This window comes from Salmo trutta, chromosome 19, assembly GCF_901001165.1.
Source record: "Salmo trutta chromosome 19, fSalTru1.1, whole genome shotgun sequence".
In the NCBI taxonomy this organism is placed as follows: Eukaryota; Metazoa; Chordata; class Actinopteri; order Salmoniformes; family Salmonidae; genus Salmo; species Salmo trutta.
Window position 1 is genome coordinate 44,066,690 of NC_042975.1, and position 15,500 is coordinate 44,082,189.

At 44.9% G+C, this 15,500-nt stretch overlaps 2 protein-coding genes and 1 pseudogene across 5 annotated transcripts; 2 read left to right on the top strand and 1 right to left on the bottom strand.

The window, feature by feature from the left end:
• Positions 1–172: 172 nt before the first annotated feature.
• LOC115153762 (putative protein TPRXL) lies at positions 173–3,472 on the top strand. The gene is made up of 4 exons (XM_029699342.1): positions 173–184; positions 2,445–2,649; positions 2,738–2,876; positions 3,061–3,472. Exons 1-4 carry the CDS (start codon positions 173–175, stop codon positions 3,470–3,472), a joined length of 768 nt encoding a protein of 255 aa, XP_029555202.1.
• Positions 3,473–3,726: 254 nt separating this feature from the next.
• Positions 3,727–5,875, top strand: LOC115153763 (high choriolytic enzyme 1-like; annotated as a pseudogene).
• Positions 5,876–8,359: 2,484 nt separating this feature from the next.
• On the bottom strand, positions 8,360–15,199 carry LOC115154680 (potassium channel subfamily K member 4). 4 transcript variants are annotated; one of them, XM_029701160.1, is made up of 8 exons: positions 14,927–15,199; positions 12,489–12,583; positions 11,886–12,150; positions 11,654–11,771; positions 11,397–11,557; positions 11,087–11,273; positions 10,018–10,160; positions 8,360–9,817 (listed from the first exon to the last, which is right to left on the bottom strand). In XM_029701160.1, the coding sequence occupies exons 3-8, from the start codon at positions 12,072–12,074 to the stop codon at positions 9,185–9,187; spliced, it is 1,431 nt and encodes a 476-aa protein (XP_029557020.1). In that variant the 5' UTR covers positions 12,075–12,150; positions 12,489–12,583; positions 14,927–15,199; the 3' UTR covers positions 8,360–9,184. The 4 variants fall into 4 exon arrangements, with proteins under 4 accessions (XP_029557020.1, XP_029557019.1, XP_029557021.1 ...); XM_029701159.1 differs by lacking the exon at positions 14,927–15,199 and adding an exon at positions 14,532–14,823; XM_029701161.1 differs by lacking the exon at positions 14,927–15,199 and having other exon boundaries at positions 12,489–13,270.
• Between the last annotated feature and the right edge of the window lie 301 nt (positions 15,200–15,500).

The following is a 15,500-nucleotide window of genomic DNA, read 5'->3' on the forward strand; positions in this document are numbered from 1 at the left end:
GGGTCAGTGTTTGGGGGTCTGCTGCTAAATGGTTATAGGCCAGTGCAGAGATATAAAGGACTTTCATTATTTACTGATTTAATTGGCAGGGTGTCTTCAGCCTTTTCTTGTCCATTTAAGGTTAAATAACCAAGAGTGAACTGAACAAATGGGGAAAGGGGTCATAGTTAAAATGGGGAAACGGGTGAAAGAGAGAGACCCTCAAAGTGATCAAGTTTTGAAAAAGGCCTTGTTGCCTGAGGAAATGTTCAACCGGAAAGCAGAACATTACAATCCTAGGATTCCCATTCCTCCATGCCATCGCGTCTCTGAAGACAGAAAACCTCTCTATAGGAGACAACCCTGTCCTGTCGAGATGGAGAAAGCATAATCTTAATTTTAGTCATCCAATAGCCAAACACACATAACTCTTACATGGCATGTCACATGACATGTCTTAGTTATTATTGGATCATTGTGGAAGATGACACCTGCTGTCACCTGTCACCATTGCACAATTTACAGTCAGCATTGATTTTGAGTGCCAACAATTTTAACTACATCAATGGTATATATTTCAAAAGAAGACCGACATATTTGATCATTTATTTTTAGATTTTCAAAGTCAGGGGAATCTGAATTGCTGCATTTATTAGTTGTAGTATTTATTAGTTGTAGTCACTTTAATAACTCTACCTACATGTACATATTACCGCAATTACCTCGACTAATCGGTGCACCCGCACATTGCCAGTACCCCCCTGTAAATAGTCTCGCTATTGTTATTTTACTGCTGCTCCTTAATTACTTGTTACTTTTAGTTCTTATTCGTATTATTATTTTATTTTTTTACTGCATTGTTGGTTAGGGGCTCATAAGTAAGCATTTCACTGTAAGGTACACCTGTTGTATTCGCCGCATGTGAGTAATACAATTTGATTTGATTCGATTTGATTAATATTGCAGCGCTCTCTGGTGGTATCTTGATTACATTGCCAATATATGTGCCAGCCTGTCTGAGGTGACGTCTACGTTCGTGTTGTCGAGCGCAAGGTCACAGACTTTACTGCGCATGCAGGCTCAACGGTTTATCAGAGCCACCACGAAGTCCGAGAGTTCATCAGTCATTTTGGTGGAGCCTAATATCCCACACGTCGGCAACCTTTAGACCAGAATACCGAATAGATTCGGATAGCAGCTAATTCAATTCTGGTGCAGGTCAGGGCAAAGTTTTAATTTAGCGCATTAGCCTATAAAATAAGGTTGGTTCATCATTTCTAAAGGGACTTTTGATATGATAAAAACAAAGGCCATTTACTAAAATATTAGGACATTATTTACGAAACAGTGAAACATTACTTAGGAAATTTTGGGTCTACAGTACACCCAGTGTGTCAGATGCATGATTAAGCTATAGAAAGGGATTTTCAACACATTATTTACAACTCTTTTCTATACGAAGAATGTAGGTTGTGGCTAAATCTCTTACAATAAACGGGTTGTTAACGATAATAAACTACATATTATCTATAGTTTATTATCTATACCGTAATGTAAAGTGGTACTGTTAAAAGAAGGAATTGTTTATATAGGGAGGGTGTTACAGTACATCCACAATGTACTCCCTTGCTGAAAACTGGACCGTTTGGACCATTAACCCATTACAGTCTAAGCCCTGTCTAACACGGGAGATTCTACTAAGCTATATGGAATTGTTTTAAGAAAGTCATACTAAGGATAATTTTGCTATTTGATTTGTAATTTTAGACCCCTTGAAGTAGCCTATCAAAAATATATAAAACAATTATTTGCCTCATGGTCTGACAAACACTCTCTAGCTCTGTTATCTTTCACCACAGGTGTGAAAGTGCTCCATCGGCAGATGCTGTGGATTGAGACACATCCAATGCAAAGGAACAGATATCTCTAGCTTAAATTGACGGATTATTATGGGGATTTGTATTATTATGCGAATGCAGTGAAAGGTGACATCCTGAAAATCAGTCTTCTCACTAAACCGTCTGTAGAACGGTTTGGCCTACAAATAATTAGTACAAACAATTATCACCCCTCTATGGAAAGATGACTCTCACCAACACTAACATTACAATCCTAGACTAGGGTGTTTTAATCAGTAAAGTGCTGCTTTACAGTTCAGATTTATGTTAATATGTTTAATGCACGTAATTCAGGTAAAATATTCAGCACTTAGTTCATTTACTAATGGATTCTACACATTAGCTGTGTCTTCTTTAAGTAATATTTTAATGTCTGAATGAAAGCTTTGCCAACTTCCTACTCCTAAATGTCCAACTTTACTTAGAAATTGTAGATGCCTAGTGTTTGTAATCTGATGAATTACATCTAAAGACTATTCAAGAAAAACATAGCTATCACAACTCCACAACCTGTCCTTATAGAACTATACATCCTAAAGTAGTGTTTCCCAAGGTGGTGTCCTCCAGTACCCCCAACTGCAGCAGCCCCAGCAGCAGTACCCCCAGCAGCAGTACCCCCAGCAGCAGTCCCAGCAGCAGTACCCCCAGCAGCAGTACCCCCAGCAGCAGTACCCCAACAGCAGCAGCCCCAGCAGCAGTACCCCCAGCAACAGTACCCCCAACAGCAGTACCCCCAGGAGCAGCAGCCCCAGCAGCAGCATCCCCAGCAGCAGTACCCCCAGCAGCAGCAGCCCCAGCAGCAGTACCCCCAGCAGCAGCAGCCCCAGCAGCAGTACCCCCAGCAGCAGTACCCCCAGCAGCAGTACCCCAACAGCAGCAGCCCCAGCAGCAGTACCCCCAGCAGCAGTACCCCCAGCAGCAGTACCCCCAACAGCAGCAGCCCCAGCAGCAGTACCCCCAGCAGCAGTACCCCCAGCAGCAGTACCCCCAACAGCAGCAGTACCCCCAACAGCAGCAGTACCCCCAACAGCAGCAGCCCCAGCAGCAGTACCCCCAGCAGCAGTACCCCCAGCAGCAGTACCTCCAGCAGCAGTACCCCCAGCAGCAGTACCCCCAGCAGCAGTACCCCCAACAGCAGCAGTACCCCCAACAGCAGCAGCCCCAGCAGCAGTACCCCCAACAGCAGTACCCCCAGCAGCAGTACCCCCAGCAGCAGTACCCCCAGCAGCAGTACCCCCAGCAGCAGCAGCCCCAACAGCAGCAGCCCCAGCAGCAGTACCCCCAGCAGCAGTACCCCCAGCAGCAGCAGCCCCAGCAGCAGTACCCCCAGCAGCAGTACCCCCAGCAGCAGTACCCCCAACAGCAGCAGCCCCAACAGCAGTACCTCCAGCAGCAGTACCCCCAGCAGCAGTACCCCCAGCAGCAGTACCCCCAACAGCAGTACCCCCAGCAGCAGTACCCCCAACAGCAGTACCCCCAGCAGCAGTACCCCAAGCAGCAGTACCCCCAGCAGCAGTATCCCCAGCAGCAGTATCCCCAACAGCGGTACCCCCAACAGCAGCAGCCTAGCACATCTGATTCACCTTGTCAACTAATCATCAGGCCCTCAATGAGTTGAATCAGGTGTGTTTGTCCGGGGCTACAACAACAATGTGTGATGTTGAGGGTACTCGAGGACTGGAGTTGGGAAACACTGTCCTAAAGTATCCTGAGTCAGTGACTGAATGGATAAGTGAGGTTACTGCAGTTATCCCTCTACTGAAAGGCTTGTTTTAGGCCCAAAGCCCACTCCCTGTGTGGTTGTATAAAATCTATCGTCTATCTCACACACCTGCTTACACCTGATCCTCTCTGAGCATCTCCACACACTGAGGGAACATGGACCAGAGCCTCGTCTTCGCCATCTCGACCCTGCTGCTGGGCCTCTCCCAGGCCCACTCTCCCCTGGTAAGAGCTGGAACCTTCAGCACTGCTGAGCTCCTATCTTAACTCTCAACTCACTCTTGTGTTCAGAATCCCTCACTCACTCTGAGATTGTCTCCCCTCCAGGAATGGCACATTGAGGAAGTCTTCACTCTAAATGTACCATACTGTTCGGTGCTATATAACAATCAAGTCTACTGTATATTGAACATTTACATATGATTGGTCCAAATTACAAACACTAGATGCAATGCTGAACTAGCAAGAAAGATTGAAATACTGCGGTGACTCAGCTGCCATATATAACCGTATACCCCTGTTCAGATGTCACGACTGAAAAATGAAACGCATTAGACATCACTACACAGATCCTTGAGGCAAACGAATATGATTTACTCATAAGCTAACAAGTCAGTATCTGATTAAGATAGCATCTACAAGCCATATCTTCGTTATGTGATCTACTCAACTCTTTGCACCAAGGGATGAGCCACATGCTAATGGAGGGAGATGGACCGGAAACGTGATGACGTTTTGGGACAGGAGGAACTACTTCAGATGGAGCAAATCCTCATCTGGACTGGAGGATGTGCCATATATCATAGACCAGTGGTAGGAAACCCTGTTCCTGGAGTGCTGCAGGTACTGCAGGATTTTGTTCCAACTAGGCTCCCCACCTGACCACCTGAGCTAATTGATCAGTTCAGTGAATGCCCAAATTCAACACACCTCTTCCAGGTCTGTTAAAGCAAAAAAAACGAATCCCCTGCGGCATTCCAGGACCAGGGTTGCCTACCCCTGTCATAGACTATTACATCTGTAAGGGAAAATCATTATTTAGTTGTATTTATAAAGCGCGTTAAGGCATGAACACATATAACCTGAAGTTATGATGTAATAACATAAGTGAGACAGATGTTCTTCATCGCACATGACTCTGAAAAGGCTATTATTGATGGCCATGAAATCATTTCACACTAGAACCTGCATTCGCTGCGTTACCTGGAGTGGCCAGTCAGACTACATCGACATTCAAAGTAAAACTGGGTGAGTTGAGAGCCACTTGTGCAGGTCAAAACCCAGCTGTACACTGATGTAAAAACCGTTCAGTCTAAGGCTCGACTGCAGCATGCTATTGAGCTCCAAAATGGATCTCGCTCCCCTTGTAGACGCTGGTCTCTGCTGGGGAGAAATGGAGGATAACAGGAGCTTTCTCTGGATGTGTACGGCTGTGTCTACCACGGCATCATTCCTCATGAGCTCCTCCACGCACTGGGCTTCTACCACGAACACGCCAGGAGCGACAGAGACCAGTATGTCAAGATCAATTGGGAATATATTCCTCAAGGTGACAAGTTTATTGCCACATCACACAGGACAGACACGCACACACAACAGTGCAAGAAGGAAATCGAAGGTGAATAGTGGTTTTATGGTCAGTGATGCACTAACACCAGTTGGGAAGTCCAGAGTGGTGGACAGAAGGGTCCATGGGTGAGAGGTCCGGTTGTGAGTTGTAGTGGAGGACAGGAGTTTACAGAGACCCCAACCTGCCTTCTTGGGAACAACTAAAGCACAGTCAAAGTGGGGGTTCTGCTGCTCGCTAGTAGAGCCTTTAATTAGCTGATCAAGCTCAGGCCTGGAGAGAGTTCCAGAAAGACCCCTAACAACAGAGGTGGGAATTGTCCTCTATCCCTGGACAGTAAGGTCAGGTTGAGGTTGGGGGTTACCTCAGCTGTAAGAAGTCACAAAGTTTGTCTTTTAAGTCTGAGCCAGGGAGAGGGTTTGAATGGTTAATGTCTGAAGGTTTTGTACACATCAACTTTGTCTCTTTTCTATTTTAGGACTGCCTTCTCAATTGAGAAAGGGGAAAAAAACACCCTTCTCATTCCTGACTCCTCTGTGAACATAGGACAGAGGCAGGATATGTCTGACATCCAGAGGATCAACAACCTACAGTATATCAGTGCAGTGAGTATGAACTACATGGGGTCTGATAAATTATGTATATCTTCTTTACAATTTACTTCCCAATTTGAATTTCCTGTTGCATACATTTTTGGACATAGAAATGAATGATATGTACCCATTGATTCTTGAAGAATATACTTATAAATGCCTCATGAGCTTCATTCAACTGTCATACCCCATCATAATCCAAAATATAAGCTTATTTTACTCCAATGTTTGTGAACATTGTAAATGTAAACATAGTATATCCTCAAAACATGCTGAAAACTAGAATTTTGATATTTCGGATGGTCAGTCCTTGCATTCTTAGCTCTGTCTATACATTTGAGAGTGCTCACATTTCTCCAGGCCCATCCAAATCCAAATCAAATCAAATTTATTTATATAGCCCTTCTTACATCAGATGATTTATCAAAGTGCTGTACAGAAACCCAGCCTAAAACCCCAAACAGCAAGCAATGCAGGTGTAGAAGCACGGTGGCTAGGAAAAACTCCCTAGAAAGGCCAAAACCTAGGAAGAAACCTAGAGAGGAACCAGGCTATGAGGGGTGGCCAGTCCTCTTCTGGCTGTGCCGGGTGGAGATTATAACAGCACATGGCCAAGATGTTCAAATGTTCATAAATGACCAGCATGGTCAAATAATAATAATCATAGTAGTTGTCGAGGGTGCAACAAGTCAGTAACACAAGAGTAAGTGTCAGTTGGCTTTTTCATAGCCGATCTTTGAGAGTATCTCTACTGCTCCTGCTGTCTCTAGAGAGTTGAAAACAGCAGGTCTGGGACAGGTAGCACGTCCGGTGAACAGGTCAGGGTTCCAGCAGGTCTGGGACAGCAGGTCTGGGACAGGTAGCACGTCCGGTGAACAGGTCATGGTTCCATAGCTGCAGGCAGAACAGTTGGAACTGGAGCAGCAGCACAGCCAGGTGAACTGGGGACAGCAAGGAGTCATCAAGCCAGGTAGTCCTGAGGCATGGTCCTAGGGCTCAGGTCCTCCGAGAGAGAGAAAGAAAGAAAGAGAGAAAGAGAGAATTAGAGAGAGCATATTTAAATTCACACAGGACACCGGAAAAGACAAGAGAAATACTCCAGATGTGAGACTGACCCTAGCCCCCAACACATAAACTACTGCAGCATCAATACTGGAGGCTGAGACAGGAGGGGTCAGGAGACATTGTGGCCCCATCCGATGAAACCCCCGGACAGGGCCAAACAGGTAGGATATAACCCCACCCACTTTGCCAAAGCTCAGCCTCCACACCACTAGAGGGATGTCTCCAAGCACCAACATACCATCCCGGGACAAGGCCGAGTATAGCCCACAAAGATCTCCGCCACGGCACAACCCAAGGGGGGGTTCCAACCCAGACAGGAAGACCACGTCAGTGACTCAACCCACTCAAGTGACGCACCCCTCCCAGGGACAGCATGGAAGAACACCAGTAAGCCAGTGACTCAGCCCCCGTAATAGGGGTAGAGGCAGAGAATCCCAGTGGAAAGAGGGGAAACCGGCCAGGCAGAGACAGCAAGGGCGGTTCGTTGCTCCAGCCTTTCCATTCACCTTCACACCCCTGGGCCTGACTACACTTAATCATAGGACCTACTGAAGAGATGTGTCTTCAGTAAAGACTTAAAGGTTGAGACTGAGTCTGCGTCTCTCACATGGGTAGGCAGACTATTCCATAAAAATGGAGCTCTATAGGAGAAAGCCCTGCCTCCAGCTGTTTGCTTAGAAATTCTAGGAACAATTAGGAGGCCTGCGTCTTGTGACCGTAGCGTACGTGTAGGTATGTACGGCAGGACCAAATCGGAAAGATAGGTAGGAGCAAGCCCATGTAATGCTTTGTAGGTTAGCAGTAAAACCTTGAAATCAGCCCTTGCCTTAACAGGAAGCCAGTGTGGGGAAGCTAGCACTGGAGTAATATGATCAATTTTTTTGGTTCTAGTCAGGATTCTAGCAGCCGTATTTAGCACTAACTGAAGTTTATTTAGTGCTTTATCCGGGTAGCCGGAAAGTAGAACATTGCAGTAGTCTAACCTAGAAGTAACAAAGGCTTGGATCAATTTTTCTGCGTCATTTTTGGACAGAAAGTTTCAGATTTTTGCAATGTTACGTAGATGGAAAAAAGCTGTCCTTGAAACAGTCTTGATATGTTCTTCAAAAGAGAGATCAGGGTCCAGAGTAACGCAGAGGTCCTTCACAGTTTTATTTGAGACGACTGTACAACCATCCAGATTAATTGTCAGATTCAACAGAAGATCTCTTTGTTTCTTGGGACCTAGAACAAGCATCTCTGTTTTGTCCAAGCATCTCTGTTTTTTGCCAAAAACAGAGGCGGGAAGGTCCCCTTGGCTATTGTTTCAACTGCAGATTGCCCCTTTAAGTGTTCATGAGTGCAAATGGTTGCTAAGACATAATATATGTTTTTCTCATTTCACGTATGTAGTTAGTTAACTGAGGAACTGAGAGAAGATGGATGTCTGCAATATCATTCTCAATGACTGTTGTTATTTGTCTTCCTCAGGAAAATAATAAAAATGCCGGAAAATCTCTCACGCACGCATGCACACACAAAATAATATTAAAATATATTTTTTAAAAGTTGTTTATTTTACATGACAGTTTTGTGCAATACATTTGAAGAATAATACTCAAAACAATTTATACAATGGCATATGCTGTACACAGTGCACACATGAATAAAGTCAGTACTGTAATACTTAGGCAAGACCTGATGTGGTTATTGGCAGAGACAGGATTTACTCCTGCCTTGAATTTTCCTATTATAGACCAAAAGCTTTGTTTACAAAAGTTTGGTCTGCAGACATTTGGGGCAAATTCATCATGGTAGAGTCATTGTCGTAAGGCCTTTTTTTCCGTAAAGACAAAAGCAATAGGGATTGATTCAGAGTTAGAAACCCTTTGTGTTGGTGTACTTCACTGCTGATTCTATCCAGAGGAAACAGGGCTGTGCAGTTCCATGATTGCCCAGTAGGGAGCGCTCAAACAAACATGGGTGAGAGGGGCACTTAAAACATGATTAAAACCCTACCAAGGCAACCTCAGGTCAGTGCAGTGATGGTGATTAAGTTTTGTTAGAATTATTTGAATAAGTCACTCTACTATTACATCAAGGCCCACTCCATATTAGAATCAGGCATATACGACATACATACACTCAAACTATGTTTCATAAAACATGAACAGTGCCGTGAATAAAACATAATCGATCAGGTTCAGTTCTTCTCACAACACTTCTTCTTTTTCTTCCCTTCCATCCACTTTCAACATGCTCTGGAAACACCCCCCCCCGGTTAGTCAGATCGTTAAACTCTCCAAGGGGAGAGTTTGGCTGCTACCAGTAGACTTCCTGTTCATTTACCTGACATACAAACTCACGCTTGAGCATTTGGTTCATCCATCCTTTGGTGGAGGGGGCGGGGGATTTTCAGGGGGTATGTCTCCATTTGGCTCTTTCTTCTCAGGCTTGGTAGGGCTGATTTTGGGGATCTTCTCTGGGGGTGGTCTTCCGGGCCGTCTCCTCTTGGGCTTCCGTGAGCGTGCAGAGACGGGCTGTGCTGGATCCAATAGGGGATCCAAATGTAATTTCCCACTCACTGCATCTGAGGACTCATCAATGTATGCCAGGTTCTCTCCAAAGTAGTCCAGAGGCTGGGAATACAGGGCTTCTGGGAAGGCGTTCTCCTTATCGACATCCTTCTCTTTACCCTCTACTACCCGCTCCGACTGCGTGGCCTCTGACCCTGTCTCAGACCCTGACCCCGACTCGGAATCGTTGGAGGAGTAAGAGTATGAGGACGACCCAGTCTCTGATTGGCTGTTCAGCTGGCCATTCCCCGTCACCCTGTCCCCCTCCCCAGGGGCCCTGGTCCCAGACACATGACCCGCCCCATGGCCCCGGCTGCGAGGACCATGGCGATGCTTTCGCCTGCGTCGTTTGAAGGGGTCGTCTGGCATGCGGAAGTCCACGGACATGTTCTGGATGTTCTGACCCCAGTCAGTGGTACGGGCTCTGAGCTCCTCCATCTGGGAAGAGAGAGAGGAAAGAGATCAAATGAAGTCACAATTTATTTAAAGTGCATTTAATAAAAGTCACAACAGAAAAAGGAGAGTTGATAAGAGAGGAAGGGAGGCTCATAGAAGAAAACAGGTGGCTGTAGGTGACATCAAATGTATAGTGCAGCCCATTTGCTTTAAGGTTGTACTCTCCCATTCCGGCCCCCCACCTCAGCCCTGGTCTTCTTGGACAGGACCCGAAGCCAGTTTGCAATCATGGACAGGATAGAGGCAAAGTAGGCCAGGCCCAGCAGGATCCAGAACCACACCAAGGGCTTGTACCAGTGGTCTTTACCACCATCTCCGCTATCACCTGACAGAGATAAACAACAGGGTAGGGATAGATAGGGGTTTATAAGTGTAGACAATGGAGAATCAGCAACTTTACACATCTACAGGTTAGTTTACATGTGAAAGACGTGCTGTTAATCTCACAAGAATGAACATTACAGACTGCGCTGCCTGAAAACTCTAGGGGCAATGAAACCACACAGATGAGCCAATTAATAATTCAACTGTCGTAGGACGATTGTGAATAATTTAATGAATTAAATGTCCAGCTTGTTGACTGACTGTATTTTATCACTCCTGACTGGACTGTTTAGTGCCCTAACACTGACTTGCCTAGTTAAATAAAGGTTAAATTAAAATAAAAACAGTGGGAACTACATCTGGAGAAGCAGGCATGTATGTGTCTGTGAAATGAAAAGAGTTTTAACAATGAAGAGAGTTTCAACAATGAAAAGAGAGTTTCAACAATGAAAAGAGAGTTTCAACAATGAAGAGAGTTTCAACAATGAAAGAGAGTTTCAACAATGAAAAGAGAGTTTCAACAATGAAAGAGAGTCAACAATGAAGAGAGTTTCAACAATGAAAAGAGTTTCAACAATGAAAGAGAGTTTCAACAATGAAGAGAGTTTCAACAATGAAAAGAGAGTTTCAACAATGAAAAGAGAGTTTCAACAATGAAAAGAGTTTCAACAATGAAAGAGAGTTTCAACAATGAAGAGAGTTTCAACAATGAAAAGAGAGTTTCAACAATGAAGAGAGTTTCAACAATGAAAAGAGAGTTTCAACAATGAAAGAGAGTTTCAACAATGAAAGTTTCAACAATGAAAAGAGTTTCAACAATGAAAGAGAGTTTCAACAATGAAAAGAAAGTTTCAACAATGAAAAGAGAGTTTTGACCTTTTGAGACAGATTCCTTGACCCAATCCCAAAATGCAGTGGTGAAAGTACCTGCAACATAGTCTCCAAAGCCCACTGTAGTCAGGGTGATGACAACAAAGTAGGAAGCCTCCAGGAGAGTCCATTTCTCCACCTCCTGAAACACCAGTGTTGGCACAGCAACAAAAATGGCTACCCCCAACAGGATGGAGAGGACAGCTGAGATGACACGAACAATAGTAGGACTCACCTTCCATTTCTGAGGGAGAGAGAGGAAAACATGAAAAAGAGGAATGAAAGAAATTAAGAGACTGAAATACTGATAGACTGAAAAAGACAGAGGAAACACGTTCAGCCAAACAGCTACTGTTGAGTGTCTCACCGCTAAGATGAACTCTATTTTGAGGATGGCCTTCCTCAGCCCAGTCCCCAGATGGTCTCCAACTCCAGCCAGCAGGATACCAAACAGAGGGATCCCCACCAGGGCATAGAAGATACAGAACAGCTGCCCCCATTCCGTCTTCGGGGAGATGTTCCCAAAACCTGAGGATGATGGGTTGTAGAGCTTTAGGATTGGGATAGGTAGAGTCAGTGTGTCACAATCGAGTAAACATAGGGGAGATCAGGCTGCTGACCTACCGATGGTGGTGATGATGGTCCCAGAGAAGAAAAAGGCACTAGCCAAGTCCCATTGGCTGGTGAAAGTAGAGGAGTTGCTGTTAGGATCCACCCCCGCTCCCACGGCATCTGCCACTTCCTGGGATGGGAGACATAGTCAGGTCAGGAAGTGAGTTAAAGTGAGAGGGAATGACTACCTGAAAGCCTGATATCCCCGTCATATGAATCTATTTGTTCTCTTAGTGTAGTGTACCTCTATGAGAGCTTGCAGGATGTCTGGGCTGACGCAGGTGTAGTTCTCCAGGAACGATCTACGTGTGTCCTGCAGCTGCGTGTGCTGGTCCTGCTCACGAGGAGCCTCCAGGGCCTGGAACACCACGGCCCCCAGCACTAGGTACAGCAGCACCCCCGCCAGGATACATAGGAGGGTGGAGCAGCGCATGCTCGCACCTTCGCTCAGCCCCAGAGAAGAACGCTCCTTCCCCCCGCTGCCAGTGCTGGTGCGCTCTGGAGCCCAGCTGCAGAACAGACAACACAGCGACCTCATGGAAACAGATCCACATTAGCTTAACTGCAAGGTAATTATTAACCGGGAAACGAAACATAATGCAGACTGAATCCCCTACCATATTACTGACCGGAAACCTATAAACATGTTGCTAATGGTTACACTACATGTATAGGCTACTGTATACTGTCTAATAAGCAGGAAGGAACCTGACAAACCTAGTGTTGTTCGGGTGGCGTCAGGGAGGTAGTATACATTCAAACCAGGAATGGACATGAACTCTACCAGAGATGTGTCTGCGTAAATGATCATTACTATCCACCCCATTCCTCTTCACCACTCGGTTACCTCTCTCTCTACTTGTCTTTCTGCCTCTTCCAGCTGCGCCTGATGATGGAGTCTTTGGACCCGTAGCCGCTGGGGGTGGCCGTTAAACTCAGAGCCTGGTGTCGAACAAAATAAACATTATGTAACTGGACTGACAGGCACTGAAGAGATTCCCAATTCATCCATGACAACATTACAAAGATCATATTAAAGGTTAGATCATCAAACTACAAACACAACAATTGCCTGTTCAGAATAGTTCATTGTATGTTCTCCATTGATGAAAGAGATTCCCTACATTACTGTTTGCCAATGAAAACATGGGCTTCCACTGGTACATTGTGCTCTTCGTTGTGAACATAACGTTGCCGACGACAGACAATGCGCTGCAACAAGACACCCGTGTAGGTGCTTGCTGTCAACCAAAACCCTGTATGAAAGATGCATCTGCTCCATCTCTAATGGATCACATTGAGGAGAGAAAAGAACATCAAGCCGCTGTAAGGGTGGACGGGGAAGATACACAAATGTACAAAATGCACATTCAATAAACATTAAAAAGACAAATAGAGGTGTGCGTCAACAGGGTGGGGTAGAGCATGAAGTAGGTGTGTGTGTGTGTGTGTGTGTGTGGGAGCTATGTCTGCCCATTAACACAGGGGAGAAATATTGTTCTCTACCAGGCATGCCACACTATTAGCAGACTGTGTGAAGAAGGAATACCCCATGACTCTTAGGACCCTGACGTGACAGAGTTGATTTAGTGTAATGTCCTTCCCAAGAGCACATTGGTATTTATTGTCATGAATCCTGCCCTAGAGGCGGCTCTGCAGAGTGGTCACTAGCTGGCACAGCCACAAAGTCATCAAATCAGATTTTAAACATAACCCTAGCCTAAATCTAGATCAAAAAGCACATTTTTGTTTTCATTCATTTTTACCATATAGCTGATTTTGAATTTGTAGCTGACCCATCTAGCTGAAAACACTCAGTTCTGTTTCCAGGGCAAGATTCATGACAATAAACGTCAACCTGATTCCCAAGCCGCCTCTAATGGTGAATGGTTGGGTCAATTAGTCATTAAAATTAGTCATTTAGATTTCTAGTCAGCCCAGGTTAAAGACCCCAGGGGCACACTAATACTGTACAGTTACATGTAGGTGTCATTTAGTTGCAATATTTTTCTTCTGTCTGACTTTCTTTACTGAAATTGTGCAGTAGTAAGCCTTTCCTACAGTACGTATTGTATTTGTGTGTTTGTAATATATTACATCTGTGCTATCTCTCCTTCTCATTTTAGATGTAACATTGCTTTTGCAGTCAGCAGCTCCTCTGGCCCTGATTCAACCTGAGACCAATAGGCTGTCTGTCACCCACACAGTGAAATGTACACTACCCAGCCAAACAAATTCAGCAGCTGCTCAGGATACACAAACAAATGCACAGACAGACAAGCCTGCATCCTTACGTGCAGCTATTTTGCACATGTACACAGATCAAAATAACTGCCCTTCAACCCTTTGGCCATGTGCATTAGCTGACATCTTCCTTATTAGGGTGACAGTCACATTTCTATACAATTACCAAAGATGTCGAAAGGCCTTTTCAGTGCCACCAAATAATAATTTGAAACTTTTAACAAGGTTTACTTTTAATTGTTCTTAATTACAATCTCCATTTTAACATAACCGTACATGAACATATGTAGTACCTTACTCTCGTGTGAACATGTCATCCTTGAGATACTGAAGTTAAGTGGCTTTAATGCTCAACGTGATACCAAGCCATGGCCCTTTTAAGGTATAGATACTTCACACACAATACAGTCAGAATGCCTGAGAATACATTCTTAAATCACACAGATTGCAGTTGAAATGGGGTAAATTATCTGTTCCAATGAAACAATTGCAACCAAAAGCAATTACAATGCTTAACACAAATAAACAGCAAGTCCCCATCGGCCCATAAGATCTATCAAACAATAAAACATTAATTATCTCATCCAATGAATGCAGGATTCTGGGGTCTCTAACAAACGGGGTGAAGCCTGTGGTCATCTCTTACCTCAAATTGAACGATCTTAAAAATCCAGGGTATCAGCAGCTATAGGCAGGGTCTCTTTCACACACTAGACACAAAACACTAGACACCAGACACTAGGATAGTAAGTGTGCATAAGCGTGTGGGATAGGCTGTTGCTGAGAACCAAATAAATGAAAAGATACTCCATCAAACTGACGCTAAGAAAAGAGAGGGAGAGAGGTGAATTAAGAGGGAGAAGTGGAATGAGTGGGAGAAAGGGAGTGAGAGAGATGAAGGGAGGGGTCAATGCAGATACACTGAGCAAGAATGGGATTTTTTTTTGTTTCCTCTACCCTGATTTGGATTGCTTGATTTCTCCAAGGCAATAAGCATAGAGTAAAAAAAGATATAGAATATGCTAAGCAGCACCCACTAACCTGATTACCACATTGTGGTCCACATCATGTGAGTGTGGTAGTAAGCATTTCCACTCTTCAGACTTACACTGTAACACTTATTGCTACTTGTGCAATATACTGTAGTAGTGTAGCTCTGTGACTCCATGTGCATGAGCAGTTATCAGTATCAGTGTCTCGGTCTGACAGTGCCAGGATGAATTCCTTCCGTGGAGTTTACTAGAGGTCTGCTAGCGGTACACTGCCGACTCTGCAATGGGCAGCAAGCTCCCCCTCTGCTACCCTCAGCAGACCCCCTCCAAAGAATCCAGCCACTCCCTGGAACTGCTGCTGCTGTGTTTGATATATGCAGTGTGCGTGTGTTTGTGTGTGTGTGCGTGTGTTTGTGTGTGTGTGCGTGGGTTTGTGTGTGTGTGGTGTGTGTGCAGCAGCAGGGTTGTGGTTATGCTTCCCAGGGGTATCCCGTTGATGGGACTGAGCTCCCAGAATTCCCCAATCAAATATTTCATTCTTACCCCTCTCCTATCTTTCCTGTATATCTTTCTTCCTCCATACCACTGCTTTCCCCCTCCCTGTCCTGCCCCTCCTCTTTATC

Bases quoted from the DNA above. Each gene is read 5' to 3' on its own strand.
- LOC115153762 (XM_029699342.1), top strand. The intron at 2,650-2,737 runs GTACCCCCAGCA...TACCCCCAGCAG, and splicing joins CAGCAGCATCCCCAGCAGCA to CAGTACCCCAACAGCAGCAG. The intron at 2,877-3,060 runs GTACCCCCAACA...TACCCCCAACAG, and splicing joins CAGTACCCCCAACAGCAGCA to CAGTACCCCCAGCAGCAGTA.
- LOC115154680 (XM_029701158.1), bottom strand. From the start codon at position 12,179: ATGAGGTCGCTGTGTTGTCTGTTCTGCAGCTGGGCTCCAGAGCGCACC. The intron at 11,558-11,653 runs GTAGGTCAGCAG...CATCATCCTCAG, and splicing joins GACCATCATCACCACCATCG to GTTTTGGGAACATCTCCCCG. The intron at 10,161-11,086 runs GTACTTTCACCA...TATCTCTGTCAG, and splicing joins CTTTGGAGACTATGTTGCAG to GTGATAGCGGAGATGGTGGT.